Source organism: Phyllobates terribilis, unplaced genomic scaffold, assembly GCF_046119375.1.
Source record: "Phyllobates terribilis strain yellow unplaced genomic scaffold, ASM4611937v1 Scaffold_9__5_contigs__length_417890890, whole genome shotgun sequence".
NCBI classification, from domain to species: Eukaryota; Metazoa; Chordata; class Amphibia; order Anura; family Dendrobatidae; genus Phyllobates; species Phyllobates terribilis.
Window position 1 is genome coordinate 165,154,317 of NW_027362769.1, and position 23,783 is coordinate 165,178,099.

General features: G+C 47.6%; 1 protein-coding gene across 1 annotated transcript in view; it reads left to right on the top strand.

The window, feature by feature from the left end:
- The window catches only part of ZRANB3 (zinc finger RANBP2-type containing 3), a 254,297-nt gene that overhangs the window by 11,964 nt on the left and 218,550 nt on the right, over positions 1-23,783 (top strand). The window contains exon 2 of the mRNA XM_073647276.1: positions 1,776-1,922. Coding sequence (XP_073503377.1) covers positions 1,783-1,922 — 140 coding nt within the window. The 5' untranslated portion in view covers positions 1,776-1,782. The remainder of the gene's footprint in view (positions 1-1,775; positions 1,923-23,783) is intronic.

Sequence of the window (23,783 nt, forward strand, 5' to 3'; positions counted from 1 at the left end):
CTTTCGATACAGTTGACCACTGCCTCCTACTACAGATCCTCTCTTCCTTTGACGTCAAAGACCTTGCCCTATCCTGGATCTCCTCATAACTTTCCCACCGCACATTTAGCATCTCCCACTCCCACACTACCTCCTCATCGCGCCCCCTCTCTGTTGGAGTCCCTCAAGGCTCTTTCCTAGGTCCCCTACTCTTCTCAATTTATACCCTTGGCCTGGGACAGCTCATAAAATCCCATGGCTTCCAGTACCATCTGTACGCTGATGACACCCAGATCTACCTCTCTGGCCCAGACGTCACCTCTCTGCTGTCCAGAATCCCAGCATGTCTAGCAGCCATATCCTCCTCAAGCTCAATGTGGACAAAACTGAACTCATCATCTTTACACCATCTTGCATATCTTCCCCACCTGATCTTTCTATCACAATAAATAAATGACATCACTGTATCCCCTGTACCGGCAATCCGCTGCCTCGGAGTAACCCTTGACTCTGCCCTGTCCTACAAACCCCACATCCAAGCTCTCGCCACCTCCTGTCGCCTCCAGCTCAAAAATATTTCCAGAATCCGTCCTTTCCTCAACCCTCAATCTACTAAACTGCTTGTGCATGCCCTCATCATCTCCCGCCTCGACTAATGCAACATCCTCCTCTGTGGCCTTCCTGCTAACACTCTCGCACCCCTCCAGTCCATCCTTAACTCTGCTGCATGACTGATCCATCTCTCTCCTCGCTACTCCTCTACTACCCCCCTTTGCAAATCCCTTCACTGGCTCCCATTTCCCCAGGGTATCCAGTTCAAACTACTAACACTGACCTACAAAGCCATCCATAACCTCTCTCCTCCATACATCTCTGAACTAATCTCCCGATATATTCCCTCACGTAACCTCCGTTCCTCCCAAGACCTCCATCTCTCCTCCACACTTATTCATTCCTCACGCAATCGCCTCCAAAATTCCTCCCGAATATCCCCCATCCTATGCAATTCTGTGCCTCAACTTGTCCGATTATCCGCCACACTTGGATCCTTCAGACGGAACCTGAAAACTCATCTCTTCAAACAAGCTACAGCCTGCCATGACCCCGCTGCCTCCTCAACAACACCGGAGCTACAGCAACCCCCCAACCTACTGTCTCCTTGCCCGTTCCGGTAGAATGTAAGCCCGCAAGGGCCGGGTCCTCTTCCCTCTGTATCAGTCTATCATTGTTAGTTTGTTCACTGTAAGTGATATCTGTATTTGGTATGTAACCCCTTCTTATGGCGCTATATAAATTAATAATAATAATGTCTGCCCTGAAGCTGGCTGGATCTCTGCCTCTGCTAATTGACCTCTATAATACTTAGGCCATGTTCACACGTTCAGTATTTTTGATCAGTATTTCATCAGTGTTTGGTCACATTCAGTATTTGGTCAGTATTTTACATCAGTATTTAAGTCAAAATCAGGAGAGGAACAGAGGAAAAGTATAATAGAAACATGTCACCACTTCAGTATTTATCCATTTATCACCCACTCCTGGTTTTGGCTTACAAATCCTGATGTGAAATACTGAATGTGTGAACGTGGCCTTAGGTTGGGCGTGCGCTTCAGTCATGCTGCCGGCCCGAACTGTCAATCATCAGGAGTGCACCTCCCCCCCCCGGCAAGCAGAAGCCGAGATTTAGGGGGAGACAACTCGAAACAACCTCTTTTAGCTTCATTTCCATGAAACTGAAAATATTTTACTATTCTTTTTTTTTTTATTTATTTAAGTTGGTTTGTAATTTATTTTAGGTGAAAAATGTCAAAGTCAAGGATAAAACAAAAAAATCCCCTTGAGGATGCGGCTGACAAATTATCAAACCTTCCTGAAAAGCTCCGAGAGCGGCTGCTCCCGTTTCAGAGGGAAGGAGTGGTGTTCGCTCTGCAGAGACAAGGAAGGTAAGACGATCGTCACCCTGTTTACTTGTGACATTTAGGGCTCGTTCACACCATGCAAACTTCCCGCGGATCGTGCTGCTTTAGCGATGACAATGATGGTGCTCGTTTTCTGGGGCTCACGTTGGACACGATCAGGGTTTTCAGCCAATCAATGTGTTTCTTCAGTGACGGCAAACCGAGATCTTGAAAATGTTAACAGGTTAAATCGAAGTCGTACTAGACAATAAGCAAATTTTATTAAAGGGCCTTTATGTAGGTGAATCACTTGACCTGTGATTGGCTGCAGTGGTCGCTGACGTCACACACGTGACCGCGGTAGATCACAGTTCATTTTAATGTGGCTCTGCAGGTGGTGGAGGGGGCTGTCTGTCAGGCTCAGTAGCTCTCTCTGTATCTGCTTTTATTCAGAAGGGGGATGGATTATCTAATGGGGGCTGAGTTTGACAACCAGCCCCCTTCACACACACACAGAGGGTAGGAGGAACTTTATGCCTCTGTGTTTTAGATGGAAAGTGGTAGTGGAGGTTATGGGACCAAGACAAGGTTGTCTGAAATCATAATTAAAGTATATTAGTAAATTTTACATATGCCCTGGTCAACTCCCTTTAAGGATATGGATAGCTTTGGATCGATTATTTTCCTTAAATGCATGTACTTTAAGCAAAAAATTGTTTTTGGAATTGGGTTTCATTAAACATTTTGTACTGTTTGTCCTTTTTTTTTTTTTTGTTGAAAGCCTTCTTGTTGTTGACTGCAGAATGAGTTAACTGAGAATCTGTCGGTGAGCTCTTTCGGATGAGGAGCTTGAAGCACTTTGCTTTTTTTATTTTTATTGCTCCCGTCAGCTGCTTTATAACCAACTGAAAGTTCAGCTCAACTTTGATTTGGTCTGTGCTCATAAATCAGCACTGCACTGTTAGCCTGCTTTTTGCTTTCTTTTTTTCTTCTTTTTTTTTAATACATATCTCCTAAAATAATTTGTGTGTGTTAACAAGAAGTAGAGGACAGATGGAAGGTAATATGACTGCAAGATCAGACTGCTTGGGTTACGGTCGCTCGCGCAGAGTGACACAGCCACAACCCGTCCGCAGGGGCGAATAAGCGCACGACTCTGCGGGTGACAGCTCAGTATTGCTGCAGACTTGTGCGCCCATTTGTGACTGAGGGCAGGCAGCAGCAATGTGATATTCAGCCTTAGGGTTTAGACATTTCCTGCCCAGGAAATAACAGTATGCCATTGGGAGGGCGCGAGTGTATGGAGCTGTTATACAGCTGGCATCGACCAGAGCGAGCACCGATCGCTGCTTATTAACCACTTAAATGCTGCTGTCAGTCTCTGACTTTGGCGTCCAAGTTGCGCAATCCTGGCAAGGTGACCGTTCGGCCATCCATCGCCCCCCGTCCCTCTGCCACACAGGATGCCGAAGATTTGCAATGACAGTGAGGGTCTTGCCGAAGGCCCCAGCTGACGTCATCTTGGTGCCCCTGTGAAGCCCGGGCAGAGGCAGTTGTCTGTGCTTTTTACTATACTGAAGTATTGCTGTATAGAGTGCAATCAAATGATCACTCAAGTCCCCTCTGGGGGACTAAAGAATAAAGTGAAAAAAAAAAAAGTGCATTAATTGCAATGCAAAGGTGAAAGGTGAAAAGAATAAAATAAATGAACCTAGGTCCAGTTCTCAAGGGGGTTAAACTTGCAGATCTACAGATGCACAACTCTGGACATAACCACGGCAATCTGAAGGGATGGAAGGATTGTAAACTTAGAGGCGTCTTTTAAATTTAGCTTTATGTATAGAAAGTTTTGGACCCCTCTAAACCGTCTCTTTAAGGTATTGTGAGAACGCTTGTTATTACTTCACATATATTTGCACTTTTCGCCTCGGTTGATCTGATTGTTGGAACTCCTAAAAATCCGGGAGGCGAAGCTGACAGCCACGGCCCTGTATGGTTCCCCTCCGCTGCTCTCTCCATCTTTATTCATTGCGCCGGCTTTCTAAGAACGGCCCATTGTTGATATTTTCAGCTTTCCCGGTAGATACTCTCGTATCTCTGCTCCCGGAACAAACCCGGCCTCATTTGTAGATTTTCTTTACAAGGAGATTTTCTTTTGACAGATTCGCACATTTCCTGTTTAGTTTTTTTTGTTGTGTTTTCTGTTTTTATCTTTGTGTGACTACATTTGCGTTACCGCCGTCTGCCTCCTTTTATTCTTTTTTTTTTTTCTCTTTTATTATGCAAATATTATTGTTTTCCTGCAGAATATCTCCTTAATGATTTAGATAATTAATGCTCCTTTTTATATTTTTATAATTAATAACAGTGGAGACACCGATCATTTTTGTGTTTTTTTTTTTTTTATGTTTTTATTTTTTCACCTCGTGTTTTCTCTTTACTTGTGTTTTTTTTTTTTTTTTTTTTTTTTTTTTTTTTTTTTTTTTACATTCGATAATTAATTTAATATATCAAAATTAATTAAATGTTTTGTGTAGATGACTCTCCCAGGGGATGGGGACGACTCGGCGCCAGGGCCTTGTTGGTTTTGGGGATGCCGTGGTGGCCGGCTCCCGGGCCCGTACCCTGGGGTCACTCTTAAAAGCAAAGGAAAAGGGGGAAAAGGTGTATGGGAAAGGGGAATGTTCGTGACGCCACCCGTGGTGTCTGGTGAGGATCACCAGCGCTGCGACAGTCCTCTGAGGCCGGTGTTCAGGCAGCTTAGTTGGTGCGGCTCCCCACAGGTGGAGCGGGGCCCCAGGGCAGCTCCGGAGAAGGGATGCAGGATAGAGCGTTGGCGGGTGCAGAGCCGCAGAGGAATGAACAGACAGAGGCAGTATTTGAAGTCATCCAAGTCTTTACTCACAGTAGTGCTTTCTCAGCTCAGAGCTTCTCTCTGCTGTCACACGGCGAGCTGCGGCCGCCAGGGTGGGGTTCAGCACACTCCAGGTTGTTCAGGAGCGCTTGGCAGGACCCCCGCTCTAAAGTCTTCCTCTCCTGGTGAACTTCTCCCGCCTTGTGTCCCGTACAGGTACTGCGATGTCCTTGATGGGTAGCGTGTAGCTCCCGGACCGACTGGGTGCCCTTCTTGGTTACTAGTGGTGAGAACGTGGCGTAAGGCCGGGTCCCTCTGGATGAACTCAGATTAGGGAATACAGGTGGTGACTCCGCTCCGTCCTTATCCCCCTGGGATCCACATAAGCCTCCGGACTTGTCCGACAGAGACGTAAAGTGCAAAGTCAGATAATCGGGGACCTGTACCCCCTCTTGCGGCAGGGTCTCTCTGGCTGGGCCAGAATAAGGTATGCAGGTGGCGACTCCGCTCCGTCCGCACCCCCAGAGATCCTTTCGCCTGTGGAGCCTATCTCCTCTGCTCCCCTCCTGGGCCTTCTTGGTTGGACTCTGACCGGGGACAGAGCCGGTTTTAACTCTGCCCCAGTCCCCCGTCTCAAGGCCTGAGACCGGGAACCGTGGACCCTGAGGCGACGGCAGCCTTGTGCTGACCTGCCATCACAAAGACCCACGACTGAAGACCCGGTTCTTAAAAATGGCCTCCAGTTATATATGATTCTATTAAGTGCTAAAGTAAGTGCTTCCTCCACCCTCACTCACTACAGTTATATGAAAAAGTTTGGGCACCCCTATTAATCTTAAGCTTAATGTTTTATAAAAATTGGTGTTTTTGCAACAGCTATTTCAGTTTGATATATGTAATAACTGTTGGACACAGTAATGTTTCTGCCTTGAAATGAGGTTTATTGTACTAACAGAAAATGTGCAATCTGCATTCAAAAAAATTTGACAGGTGCATGAGTATGGGCACCCTTATCATTTTCTTGTTTTAAATACTCCTACCTACTTTTTACTGACTTACTAAAGCACTTTTTTTTGTTTTGTAACCTCATTGAGCTTTGAACTTCATAGCCAGGTGTATGCAATCATGAGAAAAGCTACTTAAAGTGGCCACTTGCAAGTTGTTCTCCTGTTTGAATCTCCTCTGAAGAGTGGCTTCATGGGCTCCTCAAAACAACTGTCAAATGATCTGAAAACAAAGATTATTCAACATAGTTGTTCAGGGGAAGGATACAAAAAGCTGTCTCAGAGATTTAACCTGTCAGTTTCCACTGTGAGGAACATAGTAAGGAAATGGAAGAACACAGGAACAGTTCTTGTTAAGGCCAGAAGTGGCAGGCCAAGAAAAACATCAGAAAGGCCGAGAAGAAGAATGGTGAGATCAGTCAAGGACAATCCTCAGACCACCTCCTGAGAGCTGCAGCATCAACTTGCTGCAGAGGGTGTCACTGTGCATCGGTCAACTATACAACGCACTTTGCACAAGGAGAAGCTGTATGGGAGAGTGATGCGAAAGAAGCCGTTTCTGCAAGCACGCCACAAACAGAGTCGGCTGAGGTATGCAAAAGCACATTTGGAGAAGCCAATTTCTTTTTGGAAGAAGGTCCTGTGGACTGATGAAACCAAGATTGAGTTGTTTGGTCATACAAAAAGGCGTTATGCATGGCGGCAAAAAAACACAGCATTCCAAGAAAAACACTTGCTACCCACAATAAAATTTGGTGGAGGTTCCATCATGCTTTGGGGCTGTGTGGCCAATGCTGGCACCGGGAATCTTGTTAAAGTTGAGGGACGCATGGATTCCACTCAGTATCAGCAGATTCTTGACAATAATGTTCAAGAATCAGTGACAAAGTTGAAGTTACGCAGGCGATTGATCTTCCAGCAAGACAATGATCCAAAACACCGCTCCAAATCTACTCAGGCATTCATGCAGAGGAACAATTACAATGTTCTGGAATGGCCATCCCAGTCCCCAGACCTGAATATCATTGAACATCTGTGGGATCATTTGAAGAGGGCTGTCCATGCTCGGCGACCATCAAACTTAACTGAACTGGAATTGTTTTGTAAAGAGGAATGGTCAAAAATACCTTCCTCCAAGATCCAGGAACTCATTAAAAGCTACAGGAAGCGACTAGAGGCTGTTATTTTTGCAAAAGGAGGATCTACTAAATATTAATGTCACTTTGAATGCAGATTGCACATTTTCTGTTAGTACAATAAACCTCATTTCAAGGCAGAAACATTACTTTGTCTAACAGTTATTACATATATCAAACTGAAATAGCTGTTGCAAAAACACCAATTTTAAGAAAACATTAAGCTTAAGAGTAATAGGGGTGCCCAAACTTTTTCATATAACTGTACATGGTTCCCCCTAACTTTGGTTCCCCCCAACTCCTCTATTCCGGCCCGGGGCAGCACTATGGTGCTTTAGGCCCCCTACAGAACTGGAGTGGTGTAGTGTTGAGGGTGTGGTAGGGGGTCCTGTGTGGTGCTCCATCCTTACCTTGGAGAGGAGATACCACACCTTATTCTGAGGTGCAGTTCCCCTGTGGCGACTGAACCCTCAGGGGCGCCACATTCCCCCCTGGTGAAACACAGCACGTCCGCGGGCTGCAACAGAGCAAAGACACGGTACATTTTAGACATTCAAAATTATTTTTCAAACAATAACAATCTTCCCTTTATGGGAGGCAATTTGTTTTAACGTTGCAGGTTATATATGTTAAATACAAAACATAGTGTGTATATATAATAAATATATATATATCAGTAGAAAATACTATACAAGTGCAAGTTCAGCAGCATGAGGGAACTGTCCAAAGCAAACCCTCCACGTAGGCCCTGGGGTGGCTGCAGGGCATGGCGATCCTGAGTTGGACCTCCACTTGTGCCACGCAGACAGGTTTTTGTTCTGAGGTCACCTAATGGGGCACTCCAGGGAGTGCAATTATTTTCAGCAAATAGTTTTTGGGCTGCCCATTGTCCTCAGCCACAAAGTTCTTTATGTACCCTTACGGGTAACTAGAGGCAACAAGGGAAGTGTCCATATCACTTAGATTGTCCATGGCAAGCATAACACAAAGTAATAAATACATACACAGGAAAATACACAATATAATACCCCAAGGGCAACTATCTACACTGTCAGAGTTTCCTTCTTTATTCTCTGTATCTTACAGGGGTCTGACCTCGCGTGCTACGTGTCGACCTACGTGGTACTGGGATGCGTGAGGCACTAGTATTTGCACTACCTCCCATTCTGTCAGTTCTAAGTGTTGGGGGACTGCAGGGTTGCCTTAACCTCTCTACGGGACTGGCAAGTATACCATTGGCTGGGCCTTCTTGCTCTGCTCCAACCGGGAATCCTTCTTCCGGGGATTCTTCTTGAGCAGGCTCTTCTGAAGCACTTACAGGTTCTACTTGCTGTGGAGGGTCTTCTGGCTGTTGAAAGAAGTGGATTACAGGTATTATTACTGCTCCTCCTAGTTGAGGCCAATCTGCCGGGAAATCTCCTAAGTCAGTATGGAGTACTGCTTCTTTAGGCTCCTCCGGTACGGTGAGAGGCACTTCTTCTTGGATCTTTAGCAGGTCTGGACACAACTTCAGATGGTCTCTAGATACCGTTCCAGTCGTTATTGCTCCATCTTTGCTAATCAAACAGGTCTTCCTGTTATCAAATCTTGAATTTAACACAGTGTAGGGTTCTCTCTCCCACTGGTCATCAAGTTTGTGGTTTCTCCTTTTCCTCTTTAACACTACTTCACCAGGTGTGAAGGGTTCTGCGAGCGCACTTTTATTGTAGTGGGCTTCCTGCTTGTCCCTTACCCGAGTGAGACTGTCTTCGACACAGGCCTGTACTCTTCTGTACTGCTCCTGTCTGGTCGTGTCCCAGTCCTCAGTGGACATATCCGCTTCTGGTTCTACTACACCAAGTTCCAGGTCCATGGGCAACTTCCCGGGTCTGGCTCGAATGAGATATGCTGGAGTACAATTGGTGGAACTCACAGGTATGTGGTTGTACAGATCTACCAGGTCAGGTAGTAGGTCTGGCCACTGATTTCTCTCCTCTAGTGGTAAGGTCTTCAGCAGGTCGATGACGATGTTATTCATCTTTTCACAAAGTCCGTTGGTTTGGGGGTGGTACGGTGTGGTCCAGATCTTTTTACACCCGTACAGATGGCAGAACTCCTTGAACAGTTCGGCTTCAAAGGCTGAGCCTTGATCTTTCAGCACCTGCTCCGGGTATCCATGGGGCCTGCAGAAGTACGCCTGGAACGTCTTCGCTGCAGTTTCTGCCGTCAGATCCTTGACGGGGGCAACCACCAGGAACCGGGAGTAGTGATCCACCATGGTCAGGGCATAGGAGTAGACTGACCTGCTGGGTGACAGCTTGACATGATCCAGGGCCACGATCTCCAAGGGACGAGTCGTCTTGATGGGTTGCAGGGGTGCCTTCTGGCTGCTGTAGTCTTTTCTTCTGAGGCTACAGGGTCCACAATTCCGGCACCACCTCTCAATGGAACTACGCATTCCTACCCAATTAAACCGACACTTCAGCAGGGTTTCTAGCTTCTTCCAGCCAAAGTGCCCCGCCTGATCGTGGTAGGCTTCCAACACCATCTGGATGTCAGTCTTTGGCACCACTATCTGCCATACCATCTCATGGGTTTTGGGGTTGACATACCTCCGGCACAGTTTCTCTCTATAGATGAACAACTTGCTCTTCTCATTCCACAGTTGCTTGGCTTGTGGAGAAGCATGCTTCTCCAGGGAGGAACCTTCCTGGGTTATCAGTTCTTTGATACGGCTGACAACCGGGTCGCTCTCCTGGGTCTCCTTCCAGCTGTGGTGAGGCAAGGGGTTTAACGTCTTACCGCGATGTCTCCTGGAGGCTCGTTGCTCGTGGACCACTCCATTCCGATGAAAGGCAGGTAGTTCAATCTCCTCCTGGTCATCCACTTCTTCTTCAGTGTCCGACTGGTGAGACATCCTGGACAGGGCATCGGCGTTGGCGTTCTTGCGGCCCGCCCGGTACTTAATAGTGAATTGGTAGTTTGACAGCCGAGCCATCCATCGTTGTTCCATGGCTCCTAACTTGGCTGTTTCTAGATGAGTCAAGGGGTTGTTATCAGTGAAGGCAGTGAACTTACTGGAGGCTAGGTAGTGCTAGAACCGCTCGGTGATGGCCCAGACCAGGGCCAGGAACTCCAACTTGAAGCTGCTATCGTTCTCTGGGTTCCTCTCGGTCGGGCGGAGCTCCCTGCTAGCATAGGCGATCACATTCTCTCGGCCATTCTGCTTCTGACTTAACACAGCTCCTAATCCCTCTTTGCTGGCATCAGTGTACAGCAGGAACGGTTGGCTGTAGTCAGGGTAGGCTAGGATCTCTTCGCCGGTCAGGATCCCCTTCATCTCCTCAAAGGATTCAGCTTGCTCCTTACCCCACTGGAATCGGGGGTTTCTGCCTCTCCCGGACTGTCCTACCAAGAGATCTTGCAAAGGCGCCACTTTCTTGGTATAGTCCTTCAAAAACCTCTGGTAATACCCGACTAGTCCCAGGAACTGACGTACCTCCTTGAGGCTCTTCGGCTCCGGCCATTTCTGGATGGCAGTGACGTTCTCCGGGTCTGGTGCTACTCCCTCTGGACTAACGATGTGCCCCAGGTACTGTACCTTTCGCTTGAGCAGGTGGCACTTTGAGGGCTTCAGCTTCATCCCATACTGGGACAGTGACTCGAATACCTCTGCCAGGTGCTTCAAGTGGTCCTCATACGTTTTGGAGTACACTATCACGTCGTCCAGGTATAGTAGTACAGTCTCGAAGTTGCGGTGTCCCAGGCAGCACTCCATCAATCTCTGGAACGTTCCGGGGGCGTTGCAGAGTCCAAACTGCATACTATTGAACTCGCAGAGTCCCATCGGGGTGGTGAAGGCTGTCTTCTCCCGATCCTCCTCAGCCACAGCTACTTGCCAGTTCCCACTAGTGAGGTCAAGGGTGGAGAAGTAATTTGCAGACTTTAAGGCAGCCAGGGATTCCTCAATACGTGGTAAAGGGTATGCATCTTTGTGTGTTATGCGATTTACTTGTCTGTAATCTACACACATTCTCATGCTTCCATCATTTTTCCTGACTAGAACTAGGGGAGCTGCCCAGGGACTACAACTATCCCTTACTACCCCTGCCTTCTTCATGTCGTGCAACATCTCCTTCGCCTTCTGGTAGTGTGCTGGAGGTATAGGCCTGTACCGTTCCTTGATGGGTGGATGGTCACCTGTGGGGATATGATGTTGTACCCCCTTAATCCTCCCAAAGTCAAGTGGGTGCTTACTGAATACCTGCGCGTATTCCTGAACCACCCGGTGTACACCCTGTTTTTGATGGGCAGGAGTGGTGTCTGTCCCAACATGGAGCTGTTGACACCAATCCTCCACCTGGGTTGCCAGGTTATTATCCTCCACTTCGTCTGGTGAGGTTAAGGACTCCGCCGTGTGTATGGAGTTATTTACTGTGTACAGTTTGGCAACAGTGGCGTAGCGTTGTAATCTAACCTCGCCCTCCCCATAGTTTAGGAGGCTTACGGGCACCCTCCCATTACATACATCCACTACCCCTCTGGCAGTTAAGAGTGTAGGTCTATGCTCCGAGCTTAGGGGCTCTACTACCGCCTGGTAGCTCTGTCCTTTGAGACCTATTGCTGCTCTACACCAAATCAGCATTTCACTCATCGGGGGAATCACAATGGGTATCTGGTCTGTCACCCGTACATTACCAATTTCACCGCCTGTTAGCTTTACCTGTTGCTGGTACATAAGGGCTCGGATTTCTTTCTGCAGCACCCTTCTCTGCCCTGGTCTGGCACTGTCAGCTATCTGTTGGAGCAAGAACAACTTCTCCCAAACAGTTACTAACAATATTTGTGCCAAGTACCATATACAAGTCTGTATCATCAGGATTAGTCTCTACTACAATTAATCCCTGGTCCTTCAGTTCCACTCTTCCCACCTTTACTGCCACATCCTTAACCCCGACTAGGTTAAGGGAGAGGCCGTTTGAGGCGTAGACGGAAAGGTTTGGATCTGGTGGGTGAAGTTCGTCTATGGACCAGAACCTTTTGTAGAGGACATCAGACATGATGGTTACCTGAGATCCTGTGTCCAGCAGAGCGGGTGTCGGGATGCCGTCCAGCACGATGGACAGGAAAGGTCTTCCTCCCACGAGCCTGCGGTACCAGTTTGATGGGCCTGAGGGGTCTACTCCTGGGTGTCGGCCCTCGGCCCCAGGGTTTTCTTGTTTTAAAGGACAGCTCTGGATGGTGTGGCCTGTCTTGTGGCAGCGGTGGCAGACAGGGTCCTTTGCTGGGCGGCATTGGTCACTTGTCCTCCCAGGGGGTGGCATTGTCGTCCTCCTCCTTCTCATCCAGGGGACATCCTCAGGGCTATCGGCTAACAGGATTTTCCCTCCGTCCTCGGGCTCCGTCCGCAGCTGCAGGGCACTCAGCACAGTGGTCAGGGTTTTGCTCAACTGACGCACTTCAGAGCGCAGGCTGTCCAGCTCACTAGGGGACGTTGCTGGAACCTTGGCTTCAGCAGCCACCGGGGAAAAGGTGGGTGTAGCAGGCACTGGGGTGGCCCCACCCTGGTAACATTGCATGGCAGTTGTTTCCAGGGGCTGCAGTCCTTTTATAGCCATGTCCTTAAGGGTGTCAAAGGTGGCATCTGGATGATCCAGGGACCACTAACTCACAGTCCTGCTCTCCTCTTGAGACCTCAGTCCTCGGATAAACTGTTCCTTCAGCATTTTATTTTCATTATTGATGCTGGTTGGACTAACCTGTTTCAGAGCTCGCAGGGCCCCTTGTAAACGCCAGGCATAGCCCCGAACACTGTGCTCCGGTTGCTGAGAGCAGTTGTAGAACCTCATCCGGAGGTCCGCCTCAGTACGATTCTCAAAGACAGTCTGTAACTTTTTAAAGATTGCGGACACTGACTCCTGGTCTGCGGCCGACCAGGTTTCTACTTCTCGCTCCGCAGCACCAGTCAATTGTCCCAATACAACAGCGGCTCTTTGCTTGCCTGTCATAGAGTACATGTCCAGTATACCGCATATTTTCCTTTTGAATCCAGACAGGGTATCTGGTTTGCCGCTGTACTGGGGGAGCCACTTCGCTCCAGGGATGTACGGTAGGGCCATGGGTATGATAGGGGTTACAAGCCCTGCTGGTGGAGCGGCTGCTCCGGCCTCCTCTGCTCCCAGCGCGGGTTGAACATCAGGGCGGTTAACCGGTACTCCGGCGTTGTGCTGTTCTTCGGACATTCTGGCGCCCCCCTAGCGAACCGTGGCCTACCTTCTTTTCTTTTCTTCCGGCAGGCCGCAGCTCCGCATGTGACGGTCTTCCTTCAGGGCCTTGTGTCGCTTGCGTCCTACGTCAGAGCGCTCACCGGGGCTCCTTCCCGGACCTGGCGCTTCCTGGTTTGACGTCGGGGCGTGTCTGAGGCTTCGCGCGATTTAGCAGGTACGACTCTCAGTTTCCCGCTGTTATGCCCTTCTTCCCGCTCGGCGGCACAACAATGGCGGTGATCTTCGCCACAGTTAAATGCACCGTTCTGATTAAAGGCGCACAGTACCCGGTGGCAACGGGCACAACACTCTGTCGTTGCAGCGGGCACGGAATCCTGTTCGTGACGCCAGGAAGAGATGACGCGCCCAGTGGATGGGGAAACGACTCGGCGCCCGGGCCTTGTTGTTGGTTTTGGGGATGCCGCAGTGGCCGGCTTCCGGGCCCGTATCCTGGGGTCACTCTTAAAAGCAAGGAATTGGGGGAAAGGTGTATGGGAAAGGGGAAAGTTTGTGACTCCACCTGTGGTGTCTGGTGAGGATCACCAGCGCTGCGACAGTCCTCTGAGGCCGGTGTTCAGGCAACTTAGTTGTTGCGGCTCCCCACAGGTGGAGCGGGGCCTCAGGGCAGCGTAGGAGAAGGGATGCAGGACAGAGGGGACCCAGCCGGGTCAGAGGAAGAATAGGCACACTCACAACAGTTCACTTCAGTACCTTTTACTGGTGATGTTTCAGGCATGATCCAGAGCACTGTAGGTTGAAGGGTGCATATCGGGACTCTCCCCAGTGTGCGGGTGTGGGGCCTCCTGTTTCTTGCCTTTTCCTGATAAGTTTATGACCTGCCTGGAGATGGGCCTAACTTTGTCTCTGTCTTGCATCGGCTGACCTGGTGGAGATCACACTCCCTGGTCTCTTGGGCCTCAGTGACTCCTGACCCTGGTATGACAGTCAGCTTTTGGTGTTCCTGGGACATATAGTTAGCCAGGGGTTCCGGTTGTTTCTGCTGGTCGTAGAGATCCCTGCAGACACGGACCCAGTGTCCGGTATATGGTCTTGGGGTGAGCTGGCTAAGCTCCTCTGCCCCCTATGTAGCTCGCTTACTCCACTTGCCTTCGGCCAAGCTTGGGGCCCTCGCTAGGCTTCACACGGGCAGTAGGCCTCGCTACTCTACACCAATATTTTGGCGTCTGCACGCCCTAGGCCCACTAACTGAGCTCACTGAGTCCGTACTGACCTGACAACCTCTCTGGCTGCAGCAGACTGACTGACTGCCTAGCTCCACCTTCCCTTTTTATATCCCTAACGGGCTCCCTCTGGTCTGAGGTGGAAGGTGGAGGTGTGTGAATGCTATGAGGGCCTCTTGTGGAGGAATCCGTCCATGCACCTCTCTGGGATCTGTGGCACCAATGCGCAGCAGGGCGCCACATAGGCAATACATAAAGTCTAGTGAATTTCCTGAAAAATTCCACTGAAGGTGGTTGAAAAAATAATTTTATGTGGATGTTGGTGCATGCTGCAGATATTCATGTCTATAGCACTAGTGATGAGCGAGCGCGCTCGCCACTATTCATTACTCGCCCGAGCATCACAGTCCTTGAGATACTCGGTACTCCGCGATTTATTATGAAATGCTCGGGCGGGAGCTTTCTTCCCCGCATTGCATGTTGGGTGCATTTTAGGCAGCCAATGACTATGCAGGGGTTGCATGACAGTCACTGTAATGCCGTAGCCATGTTGGTTGTGGCATTACAGTGATTGGCTGGCCGCACAGCGTCATCCTGTCTATATAAGACCTGGCGCCGCCATGCTCGTCACAGTCACTCTAGAATCCGGCAGAGGAGGGAGAGAATTGGCGGTTATTTCAAACAGAGATTCCACACCACTATCAGAAATAGTCTAACAGTCCTTGTAAGGACTAATTCTGAAGAAAATATTAATCCTGCTGATAGCAGTAGTTAGGCAGAGTTTGTGGAGACCTAGTATAGTACAGAATAGGGTGCATTGCCTGTTTCTTCTGCTGCTGGAACTCCTATCCATAGCCCTAGATATCACGGCTAATAATATTCTTTTTGTTCTTAATCCTGCTCATTTTGGTGATAAGCAATATAATACACCATTTTTACTTCTCCATTTGCTGATTTGAATAGCATTGCTGTATTGTGGAAGCAGAGAAACTTGGCCATCGTCTCAGGTGGTCAAACATTACTGCAGTATTAATCCTGACATTTTTTTTTTTGCAAGCTGCAAAATATTAGTCCATTTAAAATGGGCAAGGGACGGGTAACTGGACATGATGGTGATGGTGCACGCAGAGGCCGAGGCCGTGGGCAAAATGAAACTGTGCCTGCTGAGGGAGCACAACAAACAACACTCTTGAAGCCAGCGCAGTGTGAAAAGCTTGTTGGTTGGATAGCAGATAATGCTTCCAGTCACTTTGCCACCACCACCCTGTCTTCCACACGATCCAGTCTCAGTAGCCATGAGTCTGCACCGCATATTCCTCACCCTGATCCTCCTTCCTCCCACCATGCCGAGTGTTCTGAGACAACTGATCCCACACTTGGACACTCCGAAGAGCTGTTCACTTTTCCATTTATAGATTAGGGCCTCTCTCCCGGCCCGTTGCAAGCAGGGCAAGACGAGATCGCATGTAGCGATGCCCAAATAGTAGAGCAGCCACGGTCACACGAAGGCGACTGTGGGAAAGTGCAATTATTGTTGCCAGAAGTGGATGATGATGAGACACAATTGCCAGAAAGTCAGGAGGAGGCCCAGGGTTCGAATGTGGAAGATGAGGTGGTGGACGATGAAGTCACTGACCCAACCTGGCAAGGTGACATGTATATTGAGTACAGCAGCACACAGGGGGAGGGAGGCGTAGCAGCACAACAGGCAGGAAGAGGCAGTGGGATAGCTGCAGACACAAGCCGGGCAACTGTTCTCCAAAACAACAATACGAGGAAACTTGCCAGTCCAACTGTAAGGCTGTGTGCCCACGATGCGTTTTTTTAAGCGTTTCTGCAGCGGCAAAACGCTGCAGAAACGCTTAAAAAACGCATGGTACAAGGTCTGCCCCCAATGATGATCCGCATGTGTTGTGCACATGCTGCGGAAATTTCCACTGCGGATTATCATTGCGGAAAAAAACACAGCCCTACCAATTATTTTGCGGAAGTGCTGCGTTTTCGCTGCCATTGACTTGCATGAGAACACGCCAATTCTACAAGACTGCATCTGTACTTGCGTAATTGTCGCATTCTAATGTGTGGACGGTACCTGGGTGTAGAGGAGAGGAGACTCTCCTCCACACCCAGGTACCGTTAAAAAAAGCTGTAAAAAAAGAATAAAATAAAAAATATATACTTACCTTCTGGCGGCCCGCGGTGCGCTCCTCCTTGCTTCCCGGCACTTTGCGATGGAATGAAGGACCTGCGCTGACGTCAGAGTCATGTGACCGGTCACGCAACGCTGATGTCGGCAGGTCCTTCAATTCACCGCTGCCGGCAGCCGGGACGGTGAAGCAAGACAACGCGGGCCATCGGAGGGTAAGTATAGATTTATTTTTTTATTTTTTGACATTCTCTCGGTCACAGTATATAAATCCATGCTGTTTGCATGAATTTATATAGTGTGACCAAGTTGTCAAGCACTTTCCAAGTGATGCTAAAATCGCTTGGAAAGCGCTTGTCAACCCGCATGCGGAAATGCATGTGAAGAACGCTTCACTTCCGCATGTCCCTGGCAGGAAAATCATGTACAATCCGCATGTATAATCCGCATGCACAATCCGCATGCGTTTTTTTCTGCCAGGGAGATGCAGAAACGCTCAGGAAAAAATCCTGAGCATTTCTGCATCGTGGGCACATAGCCTTAGGTCTTCCAGAGTCTGGCTCTTTTTTAAATACAGTTAACCCAAAAAAGGCCATCTGCAACACCTGCCAGGCCAGCATCAGCAGGGGTAGCAAAAGTAGCAGCCTGACCACCACCAGCATGATCAGGCACATGACAGCAAAGCACCTGACTAGCTGGGCCAAAACCCCAGGGTCCAGGAACAGTGTCTGCGGGTGACAACACTGCCTCTTCCCATGTTGTGCATGCACGCTAAGCCTCCGTACATGATGCAGATGAAGAAGCCTCCCACCCTGCACCTGTCATTGCACACATGCAACCATCACCATCAGCAATCAGGTCCTTGTCCCAGCGCAGCATTCCGTTGTCCCTACCCCAGTCCTCATCACTGTCGCAAGCGCAAATATGAATCCAACCACCCACAGTCCACAGCACTAAACTGGCACATTTCATTGCTTGCACTGGAAATGTTTCCTTTTAGGCTTGTGGAGACGGAAGCTTTCCCCAACCTGATGGCGACTGCCATCCCTTGGTACTCGGTCCCCAGCCGCCACTATTTCTCCCGATGTGCCGACCCCGCATTACACGAGCACGTGTCCCAGAATATTACCTGTGCCCTCAACACCGCAGTTACTGGGAAGGTCCACCTAACCACGGACACGTGGACAAGTGCTTGTGGCCAGGGACGCTACATCTCATTGACAGCACACTGGGTTAATATTGTAGAAGCTGGGACCCAGTTGGACCCTGGGACATAACACATCCTCCTGAAGCCGAGGATTGCGGGCCCTGATTCAATCCGGGTTGCCCCCACATTCTACAGCTCCTGCACCTCCTTCTCTTGTTCAGCCTCCATCTCCGAAATGACCACATCAGTCGGAAGCTGGAAGCACTGCAGCACTGCCTCGGCCAAGCGGCAACAGAATGTGGTGAAGCTTATATGCTTAGGTGACAAACCGCACACCGCTGCAGAGTTGTTGAAAGCTGTAACAGAACAGACAGATCTGTGGCTGTCACCACTGAACCTACAGCCAGGCATGGTCATGTGCGACAGTGGCCGCAACCTGGTAGCGGCTCTGAAGCTAGGTAACCTCATACACGTACCGTGCCTGGCCCATATGCTCACCCTAGTGGTTCAGTGATTTCTCAAAACCTAACCGGATCTGCCTGAGCTGCTTGTGAAAGTACGCCGCTTGAGTGTCCATTTCAGAAAGTCATCTACAGCTTCTGCCTCCCTTGCGTTGCTTCAGCAGCGTTTGCAGCTTCCAGCTCACCAACCAGTGTGCAATGTTACCACGCGTTGGAACGCAACGTTGCAGATGTTGGGAAGGATTTGTGAGCAGCAGAGGGCAGTTGTTGAGTACCAGCTTCAAAACGTCTGTCTGTATTCAGGTCAGCTTCGGTACATAAGAGCTGATGAGTGGGCATAGATGTCTGACATCTGTGACATACTCCAAAATTTTGAGGACTCCTCCAAGATGGTGAGCGGCGATGACGCCATAATTAGCGTCACCATCCCCCTTCACTGTCTACTGAAACACTCGCTCACAATTAAAGAGGAGGCATTGCAGGCGGGGCACGATGAGATGGAGGAAGGAACCATACAGGGTGATTACACACAGCCCAGCCTCATTTCATCCCAATTTGGATTGGGTGATGAGAAGGAGGAGGAACGGGAGCGGGTTTCCTGTGCTACAGACTCTACAACCCACACAACATTCATACCGTCTGTTCAGCTTGGATGGCCATTTGGAAAGCGAGAATGAGTAGGAGGACCAGGATTAGGAGGGGAACATGTAAGGGGAAGATTAGAGGAAGAAGAGCCAACAAAAGGGTTCTCCTCAATTTCCATGACACCGACTCAGACTCCCTCATACACGGCTCATGTTTAAGTGATAAGTTTACTGTAGCACAGATTCATCTCAGCTAAAAGTCTAGACCCTTAGATCAGGAATAGGACAGACATTTATAAGACATTTCATAACTTTCCCAAATTCTTATGAAAAAATATTCCCCACAAACTGCATTGAACTACTGTACGCAATTTATTATATATTTTATGAGTCGGAGTTGGTCCATTTTATACCGATTCCAACTCCACAGCTCTGTTTGATACTGCAAAAACTCTTACTGTCGCTCTTATTCACTCTCGTCTGGACTACTGCAACTCTTTTCTGATCGGTCTCTCTCTAAACAAACTCTCCCCTCTCCAGTCCATTCTGAATGCAGCAGCCAGGGTCGTATTTCTGTCCAGCCGCTTCACCGACGCCTCTACCCTGTGCCAGTCATTACAATGGTTACCGATTCACCACAGAATACAATACAAACTCAACTCTCTCACCCACAAAGCGCTCCTCAGTTCTTCACCGCCCTATATCTCATTTCTCACTTCTGTCTATCACCCTACCTGTGCTCTTCGTTCTGCAGTTGATCTAAGACTAACATCCTCCTTAATCCGAACTCCGTCTCCAAGACTTCTCTCGTGCCGCACCAGTTTTCTGGAATGCACTACCCCAAACGATCTGATTAATATCTAGCCCCCATGTCTTCAAACGTGCTTTAAAAACCATCTGTTTAGACAAGCCTATCACCTCACTGCCCTAACCTAACTCTCCCCTGTTCCCTCCTAAATGTTAATCTTAATCTGCCCCTGCGTATTCATCTGTCACCACATCCTCCATGCACCAAATAACACACGGTAACTGCATTTAGATACTGGCTGACGACCATGCTCTACCTATTGTGTCCCCCCATTTCAATGTAGATTGTAAACGCAAGTTTACAATCTAGTTGGCTCTTTATAAATAAAATGTATTATTATTTATATGCTCGGTCTCTGCTTCGTTCATTGTCTACAGGACTGCAGGATAAGGCCGAACTCTGCACTCTGCCATCCCATAGACGATGAATGCTGCGCATGTGCACCTCTGCTTACTTCAGCCCAGATTTAAGGATCACTGGTGTTCCCAGCCATCTTATCCCTAGCGATGAGCAAGTTATCCCCTATCTTAATGATGGGGGATAACTTGATTTTTTTTTTTTCTTCTTCGGAATAACCCTTTAATGATTGTTCTGTGCTTATAGAATTACTGTCTACTTTCCTAAACAGGTCATTGATCGACCACCGATCAAAAGACATTTAAAGGCCGCAGTCGGCAGGTGTAAAAGCATATTCAGAATTGCCAGAAAGCTCCTGTGAGAGCCAAGCTTCCGCAATGTCCTGCCACATGTCGCGGCCTGACAACACTTTTTGGACCATGTCGTAATGCTATTGGGTAATTTCCAAAATCACAATGCGGCCTTACAATAATGTACACATATATTTTTCAATTGCTCTATTTTGCATATACCACCCCCTAAGCAGTACCCTCATGGGTCTATTTAGCCTCCAGTTGCCATTGGATCCATCCTCCAGCTTCTGGTCGATCCTGCACAGTACAGTCTCTCGGCTGCTTCATGCCAGCACTACTCTGCTCTGGGATGTATCTAGAGGTTTTACTGTTTGCAGTGATGTCACTGAAAGGTGCGGAGCCTACCTTATTACACTATGGGAGCTCATACTAGGATACAGCTGTGTGCTGCTAATAAAGATAAAGAGGAGCGGTATACTGCAGGTGGCTGAGAGGAGAGATATTGCAGGATGGGGCTGTGAAAAAGCTGTAAAGAGTGATGAACTGCAGGATGAGTATGTATACGCTGGAGTAATAGAAGTGATGTACTCCATGATGGGACTGTATTCAGTAGGCTGAGATGAGTGATGTACTGCAGGATGGGGCTGTATACAGGGGGCTGAGAGGAATGATGTACTGCAGGATGGGGCTGTATAGAGGGGGCTGAGAGGAATGATGTACTGCAGGCTAGTACTGCTTACATGGGGCTAAGGAGAGCGATGTACTGCAGGATGGGGCCTTATACAGGGGTCTGAGGAGGAGGGATGTATTGCAGGATAGGGCTGTAGAGGTGTCTGAAAGGAGATATGTACTTCTTCATGGGTTGTGTACATCGAGCTGAGAGGAGTGATGTACTATAGGATGGGTTTGTATACAGGAGGCAGAGGAGGAGTAATGTACTGCAGGATAGGGCTGAGATTAGTTGAGCTGTGTTTTTTGCCTGCTTCTGCGAGACCAACGATGTGAAGATGTCGCTCTATTGATGCATATGATAGACAATTATCGACTGACATATGCATCAATAGAGCAGCATTTGCAGTTTCACATCACTGGTGTCTCAGCAGCAGGCAGCAAACACATGTCTGCACTGCCATTGTGGAGGAGTGCAGGAGAGTTTACCTCTGTTTGAATGAGCTAATGTTAAACCACTACAGCTAGACTGATGTAGATGGCAGAGGATAAAATCCATCAGGCAGGGTACTGTACAGAAGCAGAGGGTGCAAAGAAGCATATGGGGAAATCTACACTATGATCAGCTTCATGATAAATTGCAGAGGGAGAGAGGGCTCTGCAGCACTGATGTGAAGTAGGCTGCTGTTAGGAAATGTCCAAGACGTTATGTTGGGCTTAGTCTGTATATTAACAATAAGTATGCATGTAATGTGATTGTGGGAATGATGGTTTAATACCCAGTTTTCTTTCTTTTTTTTCTATGTTTCCTGGAGGATTTATAGAGGAACAGAATTCTAAAGATGGATGATCCAAAACTGATATAATTTAATTGGATTTTCTTTAAAATATGCCTATTTATTATATGAATGCCCCAACAAAATGGGGTACACTGATGTACCCTGTATCCCCCTGCCATTCCTCTGGCATCTGCAAAGTGGATGTTATCCATCCTTAACAATCTGAACCCCTTTCTCTTAATATCGAAAAGTTACATCCAAGTTTGCATCCATTTTTTTTTATCTCCTATTGATTTCTCACTAAGTTAATGTCAACCTACTTAGAAAATATATGATGCAGAAAAGTAGGTTGACTCTTAGTGTGGTTCCAGGTCATCACAAGTAGGTCCTGGCAGCGCGGAGCCCTCTTTGACTTATCTAGCTCATACCCCCAACTTATTCTATGATGACTGATGTGCCAGGGTGAAAGCAGGTGGGTCACCGAAAAACACTCATTCGTTTTAGCTGCCCCAGTTGCGTGGAGATGAGGGACATTTTTCACACCATCTTATTGTATCTCTCGGGACCAGAGATGGAAAAAACAGGCAAAATGTCTCGTGCTCCTGGTCCATCGGCTTGCATGGTGCATCTTTAGATTTATTGACTTATTAACCAACAATAAGTCAATAACTAATTGCAATAATCTATATGTATGTGTGTGTATATATATATATATATATATATATATATATATATATATATATATATATAATCTCTCTATCTCTCAAGTTTCCAAATTATTTTTTTGGAGTACCGCATACCGCATATTTTTTTTTTTTTTTTGTATCATTAGTCTTGTACAAAAATATTTATATTTCTTTCTTTCTTTAAATTATTTGTACTAAAATAAAAATTGTTAAAGTGGGTGCAAGTTCCAAGACAAATACCCCAAAATTTGTAATCTAAGGGAAAAAATAGTTGGCATGCTCGCTCCGCTTACGGGCTGCCTCTTTTTTCTCCATGGATGGTATTAATTTTTCAACTATATTTTTCATTTTCCTATTGGTTAGGGGGTTGGATTTTTTTGCATAAAGTTTTACTTTTTCATGGTACTGGTTTTATTATTTTTTATTTTTGTGGGTAGGGGAATAGAAAAAACAAACAAAAATTTAAAATCAGTTTTCACTGTGCAGTAAAATTGACATTAACTTTATTCTACAAAGAAACTTTTTTTTAAAAGTTTTTCTTACTTTGGTGCAATAAAATCCATATATAAAGAAACATTTTTTGTGACCTTATTCCGATGGCTATTACATTTTTACTTTTCCGTAGTCAGACTTTTTTTAATTGCTTTTTAATCGTTTTTTATTTTAGTTTTGCTCGCTCATATAATACACTGCAATACTTCTGTATTGTGGTGTATCGTGCCCGTCAGCATTAGACCCAGTCTCTGACTGGTTCTAATTGGAGAACGAAGAGGGCAGTCATGGGGGTCATTTTTTCTAGACAGTCTCCCCCTATTTTTCTTTATTTTTTTTGTATATATTTCTTAATACATATACCCCATGCGATCTGACCTGTGAGAGTCCTTTACTTTTTTATTATGCAATCATACATAGGAGTCACTAGGGAAAATGGTGTCCCCCATTGACATAGCTGAGGCACAGAATCTCTGCCATGCTTGCCTGGTTGCACACTGCGATCATGTGATTGTTGGATCAAAAAGAGGCGGAATTGGTGATGGCCCTTTTCTCCACCCACTGAATGTTAAGTATCCTGATAATAGAAGACAGAGGTGATTATAAACCGTCTCCGCCTTCTCTTCAGGGTTCTAGATTCCAGGAGCTTTAAACCTATGCCATTCGGAGCTCTTCATTCATGGTGCTTGGTTGTCATTGGGTTAATAATAAAAAGTAATTTTTGTAGCCCCAGCTCGGCTTTTTCTTCTGCACTGTCCCTGCTCTTAATTAAGTCAGGGTCTCGCGCCAAGACCTTGCTCAGCATCTACATTCAGGAGGTTTCTGCAAGAGGTAATCGTGATTCAAATCTGTCTGAACAGGGAAAAGAATTCTTCTTCTTCTGCCCATGTCCCTTTCTGGAGGTTGCCACCGCCGCCCCTCCGCTGCCAACGCCACCACAGTGGTAAAGCGCTCACGCTGCAGAGTTTTAGTAATGGGCTGTGACAGCGCTAATTTCCTCGGCTTCCCCTATCGCATTTGTTGGAGCCGCCTGCAGAATTTACACAGAAAAAAAAATATTGTCC